The 6,629-nt window shown below is 51.1% G+C and overlaps 1 protein-coding gene across 2 annotated transcripts; it reads right to left on the bottom strand.

Annotated features, from left to right (window-relative positions):
* Window positions 1-1,495: 1,495 nt before the first annotated feature.
* TMEM200C (transmembrane protein 200C) lies at window positions 1,496-6,629 on the bottom strand. Of its 2 annotated transcripts, none has more exons than XM_053571770.1 (2): window positions 6,494-6,629; window positions 1,496-3,765 (listed from the first exon to the last, which is right to left on the bottom strand). In XM_053571770.1, the coding sequence occupies exon 2, from the start codon at window positions 3,669-3,671 to the stop codon at window positions 1,827-1,829; it is 1,845 nt and encodes a 614-aa protein (XP_053427745.1). In that variant the 5' UTR covers window positions 3,672-3,765; window positions 6,494-6,629; the 3' UTR covers window positions 1,496-1,826. The 2 variants fall into 2 exon arrangements, with proteins under 2 accessions (XP_053427745.1, XP_053427746.1); XM_053571771.1 differs by having other exon boundaries at window positions 1,496-3,762; window positions 6,494-6,574.

Genomic DNA, 6,629 nt, shown 5'->3' with positions numbered 1-6,629 from the left:
TCACTTTTGCTATATAAAAGGGCCCAATATATTAATCGACAGCCTTAAAGTGAGCTATTAGCTTAATGCAGATCCAATCTGGCAAGGAATTATTCTATACATCTGTTAAATTTATTGCAGAATGTTACCTTAAGGGTGGTTTATGAAGTATATTCATTCTTTGCCAAGTTACGTGCATAAATATGATAGAAATACATCCGGGAAAAAAAAATCAGTACCCTAAGCTTTTAGAGCTGAGGGAGATCATAGAGATGATGTCATCTTCCAGAGGCCCAGAGAGATTTAGTAACTTGTCTAAAAGGTTATGCAGATAAGTGGATGTCCCAAATTTCAACCTACACTTTCTTCAGGTTAAGTCAAGGGAAGGCCCATTCTTCTACAGCATACAGGCAACTTACTGTAATGGTGATAAAAATTTCAATAACCTCCTTTACAGATCAGATGACTGGGACTCAGGGTCTGGTGCACGTCTACACAAGTAACAAATACCCAGAGGTGAGGTCCAGTCTCAGGCCTGAATCTGCACCGTGTCCATAGGACAAGCTGCTTCATCCACGGGGACCAATTCATGTTGGTCTTATTGATTGTTCTTGAAACCTAACTCTTAATAACATCAATTTGTCTATGAAATTATTAAAACATGACCTTTTAGCCTGTGTAGGGCCATGCATTCAAGACCATGAACTTAAAATCAAATAGTGAAATCTAAGAGAGTGAGAATGGAATATCAAGCCTGCTGTTCTGTAAATTAATAATACTTTGAGGTAAAAAAGAAGTACTGAAAATTACTATTTATCTAAGATTTCATTCTATTTGAAAGATAAACTCCTAAATGTTAGATACTACCCTACATTTGAAGTTAAAAATGTACTGGAAATGGATTGAGCAATGATGGTATTAAGTACTTTGGGGGGGCAGTGAACTACAGTGTCACAGCAAAATATTTTACATGTACTAGATGAACTAGTTCCAAGGCAAAATGAGGCAATGTTATGTTTAAGTGTTTGTTTGGAAACTTCTTTTATTAAAAAAGTTTTAAATATTAATGCTATTTCAATACAGGTATGATAATACTCAATAAAGCATGTTGTACTTAATATTGTGAATTTAGGAATATCGCAGTCCGTCTGGCTCCTGGCCCCCTCCCGTCTCCAAAACATACCCTAGTAGCAAAATGCATATGCCCTTTTAAAAAATAAAGAGGCTTTTGGACAGTCCGGTGAGCAATGTAGAGTGGGGCGAGGCAAGTGCTCTTTCCTGCATTACTGGTTGCTTTTGGCTTTGACTTCATCTAGTAAGATCAATTCTAACAGAACTGAGATAAACCTTCTATGCTCCTCAAAGGGAGGGAGAAAAAGAAAAAGCTTGTCATTCACAAGCAGCTATGGACAAAACCAGTACAAGGAGTAGGGAAGTTAGGGATTAAAAACAAATAAACAAAAAACCCACACACACAAAACCCAACAACCCCCCCTCATAAAAACAAAAGTTGGAATAAAGTGCACAGTTACTGTCAAAAATATATTATTTTGATCCTAAGAAAGTAAGAGAATTTTATCTAATGAACTAGATTGCTGACCTTGTAATACATTTGGTTTTCATGGGACATACAGTCACCATCGGACATAAAAAGACTAGTTTGCTTAAAAAAAAAATTGCTTGGAGTTATCTACAGGAATCTTGTGAACTCAATTCAAGTTAACATTCTGCAGCTCTTTGGATATTGAATGATGTCCTCGGATCAGTCCACAAAAAGGGACCTGTTAATGCACTGATTAAAGTGGGCGCTTGGCCCATTTCCCCTCCTCCCTCCCTTCTTCCTCTTGCTAAGTGCCAGCGCCTTCCAGTTCTCCTTCCACCCCTATGGCATGAGACCGGGAAATCATGAAGAGTTTCTCCTTGTTTGTAAACTGCCTCTGCACAGGCTGAGGTTGCTCGGCAGAGGGTGGCTCTTGGCTGGCACCCTCCAGGGTGCTCTGCTCCGCACCTAGGCCGGTGGCGGCCTCGCAATCCTGCCTGTCACTGGCTACGGTGTCCACGACCGACTCCAGGGAGGTGCCGGCCTCCTGCAGAGGAGCGTAGCCCTTATTGCTGCTGCTTGGGTCGTCCGACCGCGAACTCCCCGAGTCCCGCCTGGCCGCAGGAGAGTCCTGCAGTCGCAGGGGAGGCGAGGAGGAGGCAGTTTCGGCCAAAAGGCTGAAGTCCAGGTCCCCGCTGCCCGGGGAGGGCGGGGGTTCCGGGGACCGCGGCGCCCGGTAGTCTGGGAGGCCGCTGGTGCTGCGGCGCCGCAGAGCCGGGTACCTGCCGGTCCTAGGCGGGCGGCAGCCCTGCCCCCTGGCGGTGCGCAGCGCCACCGCGCCCTCGGGCTCCTCCAGCTCGCTGCGCGCCCAGCCCGCGCCGCCCTCCGCGCCTCGGAGGCTGGTCAAACTCAGGTCCAGCTCGCCCGGCGGGGTCTCCCGGGGCCCGCGCGCCCCGGGAGGCCTCTGCCAACTGCAGCTCGCGCCCTCTGCGTCCCCGTCCCTGTCGCGGTCCCCTTGCAAGGGTAGCAGCGCGAAGGCGCTCAGCGAGGAGCCCACGAGGGAGCTGGCGGTGCTCTGGCGCCCCCAGCTCTCGGGTGGGCTGCAGGGCGCCGGGCTGCTGACGCCGCTGGCAGCCGCGGCCCGGCAACGGCTGGCCACGCCCGAGCGCTCGCGGTAGATGCTGTACACGGCCTCGGCGAGGCGCGGGGGCTCCCGCGGGCAGCGCGGGGACGAGGCCAGGTCCGGCGGGGACGCGGCGCTCCTGGCTCCGCCGCCACTCAGCGCCGAGGGGTGGGGCCACGAGCCCTTGGCCAACATCGCCGCAGCTCCGAAGGCATCTCCGGCGCCGCAGCAGCTCCCGGGCTTCAGCTCCAGGCCCCGAGACTGCACGTAACTAAGGAAGCCGTTGAGCGGCGCGGCCCCGGGGGGCGCCGAGGTGGGGGCCGAGGACGACGAGGAAGCGGCTGCAGCAGCAGCAGCCGCGGCCGCGGCGGCCGCCAGGTCTTTAGCGCGCAGGCTGTGCACGTCGATGACGGTGGAGTAGAGATCCCGCAGGTTGATGATCTTGGTCTTTTTGTCCCTGTTCTCGTGGAGCACGGCGTTGGCGCAGATGAAGAGGAAGATACCAATGCCCATGATGAGGGGCCCGAAGACCTTGAGCTTGTCGGAGTGCAGGTAGCCGGAGAAGACACTGAAGAAGAACCCCACTGAAGTGGAGGACGAGGCGGGGGCGGCGGGACGCGCTGGGGGCGTGCCCCTGGGCGCTCCCACCGAACTGGAGTTGACACTCCCCGGAGTCCCCGAGTGGCTCTTGGACCTGTTTTTACCGCCACCGTTGCTGCTATTGGCAGTGTTTGGGACGCGGTGGCCACTGCCCGCGGACGGCAGCTGCTTACCCCCCTCCTTACTGGCCCCGTTGGCCTTGGGCCAGTAGCCCACCACTGCCATGGCTATGCCCACCAGCAGCACCAGGATCCCGCACAAGGCCACCAGCCCCGAGATGGAGCACAGCTTCAGCTTCCCTTTCACCACCACCACGTCGTTCTTGCGCCTCTTTCTGGCTTTCCGCTTGCGTTTGGGGACCTGGCTTGGGGGCCGGAGGGGATCCTGCTTTCTGGCGGAAATCCTCAGCAGGCCTCCGGTGGCGATCATGGCGAACTTTTGGAGTGTGGGTCTAGCCTCTGGGGTGGAGGCTTGTGCAGGGCGGGCACCAACTGCCCACTGGCTGCTCCGCTACCTCCTCCTGCTGCAAACAGAGGAAGAAGTCAGAGGGTGTGCGCGTGGCTGCAGCATGCGCTGCAGTCACCCTGCTCCCTGGCCCCACTCCACGAGAGGCCCGCCCACCCCAGAGTCTTCACCCACTAACCCAAGGCTGGGGTGGGGAAGACAGCAGAGAAGGGAATGTTGTTGCATTAAGTGATAGGTGGTGACAAAACATCTGAGAGAACCCGTCTTCTCGCCCCTCCCTAGCCCATCCCTCCATACACTCTATAGGTATGAATTTCAGTCATTGGTAAAAACTAAACGTGGGGCCTCAACTTGGTGGTTGAAGACTTTCCTGGCAAGAGCCTTCTTTCCCTTAGTCCTGCTGGAATCAGATTTCCCAAGGGAGCTGCCACGGGCAGTCCAAGGGTCTAAGTTGAGGAATCTGTTCATGTGGGGCCCAAAGTCACCAGAACAGTCAGGAAAGTTACTGTTCTATAAAGACAAAGGGATTCATTTCACTGGCAGGCAGAGGGTTTATTTACTTCAGATAGTTAATCGAGAATTCACTGCGGGGAAAACACTAGAGATACTGCAATACTTTGACAATAAATCCCTTGACAAAGTTGTCCTCCATTTATCTTTGTTCCTGCCGCTGAAGGCAAGCAGATCCCTCTCACAGCCTTCTCCCCATCTCCACTCTGCAACATCTGGACAGCTTCTTGGGGTGGAATATTTAGTTTTAGGTAACTGGTTATGTAACTGAGCTCTTCCTTCTGGCCTTCTCTCCTCCCTCGGAACTCCCCTTAAAGGTATCATGTGCTAGATTTCATGAGGGAATTTGAGAAGTCTCCTGGAATCTCCAAGAGAAAGATATTTGTCTTCAGTGAGAAAATAACAATTTAAAAAAAATAACACTCTGCCATAATAGCCGTCTGACCCCTTATTAAAGTGCCAAGAGCACTCTACAGAATCCCAGTTTTCAAATGAGCAGGCAATTAGCTAGGTAAAGCCATCTACATACCAATGATGATTTGTAAAATGACATTTCCCCAAGCCAAAGCTCTTTAATTCATCCCTTTCTCATGAGATCATTTTTAGAAAGGGAAGGTGACAACAATCAATAGGCTATCCTTAGGAAGTTTAGTCATTTTTAAACAAGCCTGGGTAGGTAAATTCACAGACACATATTTGTGGTTATCCAGCAGCTTCTACAACTTTCAGTCCCACTGTATCCCCAGAGTAACACATTTTCTGTTCCATTTCTTATGTTCCCTCCTATAACAGAGATGCTGAAATTAAGGGCATTGCATGAGCTGAAAGACTCAGATACCACTCACAAGCCTTTTGGTATGTTTTTCCTGTATAAGATAATGCATGTTTTAGACTAAATTACCCTTTCGAAAATGTGAAACTACTTAGGCAGAATTTTGCTTTTAATTGGTGCTTCGGCAAAAAGCTTTTCTCATTCCTTCCATTATATCAATATAAGGCAGCGTCTTTTCTCCATCAGTAGGAATGCAAAAGGTAGTAAGTTCTTTACTAGGTTTGCAAATCAGTATCTCTTTGGAACTTAGCTGGGGTTCAGTAAAGAGAAACACTAGGTAGGTTAGAGAAGGGTCAGCATAGAGACTATATCTAGAAATCTTAAATTTTGTTATAAGGAGCTGCATCAGTAAGTACAGATTTTTTTTAAGCTTACTATCCATCCATCATCCCCCCAAATCACATTTATTATGTAGATGTAACACAGAGACTGTTGTTTTAAGTGATCCCTGGACTCCAGCATCTAAAATAATCTGGAGATCTGTGGTTATCTTAAGTCTTTAAGGACCAGACATTTTAGAAGCAAATTCATATTCAGTTGGCAGGGTGGTTCTTCCAGGAGAAAAGGGCTAACATTTTGCTGGGCATTGGTCAGGCGCACCACATGCTAGATGCCTTGAGGGAGGGAGGCATCTGTTTGGGTTTCTCCTCAGCAAGGCAGCTTTGGCTCCGGTAGAATGTAGGGAAGGTTGGGATGGATTTCAACAGTCGTTTACAGAAGATCTTTAAAATCGGTTTAATAGCCAGTCATTAACTCCCTAGTTTATTATTCCTTCAACTCTGTCCAGAGCTGCACCCCTTTCTAATGTATTACCATCTGACATGAAATACTAAACAAAGGTCAGATGCCGCGGAACACCCACCTCTGAGGCTTTCCTTTACCTCTCATGAGAGAAAACAAACTTAGCAGTCGAGGTTGGCTGCCCTAGCAATTTACGGCCTGGCGCTGGTCTCACCGTGGTTTAGGAATGGAGGATGGGGGGAGCCAAGGAGGGGTGTCTAAAAATACAACTGCTTCCAAAAGAGACATTCAAGTTCTCCGCTCATGATGGATTAAGCCCCACTGGCTGGCTGAGGCTCACGGTGCACAGTCTGGAAGCACGATGCTGTGCCCACCCCCACCCCAGGGCCCCGACCCCGCAGGGCAGCGATCCCCTGGCCCTACGTTCTGGTCGGCTTATTTGTGTTGGAGTCACATGAGCGCAGCAGCTGGGAGTCCGCCTCTGGGAAGAAGACCGGCAGGAGCCAAGTGCGGGCAATCCTGAACTCCCAGTTTATGGGCAGCGCGCTCCGTGCAGCCTGCCCCCGGGAAAAAGCCTCTCCTGACGCCAGCCGGGGGCACCAGGGCTCCGGGACAGAGGGTGGGGAGGGGCGGCTCGGGGGCCGAGGACTGACAGATTTGCTCAAAATGGCAGCGCTATAAGCAAACAGTATCCCTCACTTACCCAGGGAGAGCCGGGGAGCTCGGGCGGCACAAAGGAAGCATGGAGAAACTTTTTCAGCCCGAGCCGACGGCAGGGCGCAGGGACAGCGCCTCGGGGCCCTCCATCCGAGCGCGGCTCAGCAGCCCGGCAGGGGCGA

The sequence above is a fragment of the Nycticebus coucang genome, chromosome 19 (assembly GCF_027406575.1).
Source record: "Nycticebus coucang isolate mNycCou1 chromosome 19, mNycCou1.pri, whole genome shotgun sequence".
In the NCBI taxonomy this organism is placed as follows: domain Eukaryota; kingdom Metazoa; phylum Chordata; class Mammalia; order Primates; family Lorisidae; genus Nycticebus; species Nycticebus coucang.
Note: the sequence above shows the minus strand (reverse complement) of the source record. Positions and strands in the feature narration are given on the sequence as shown.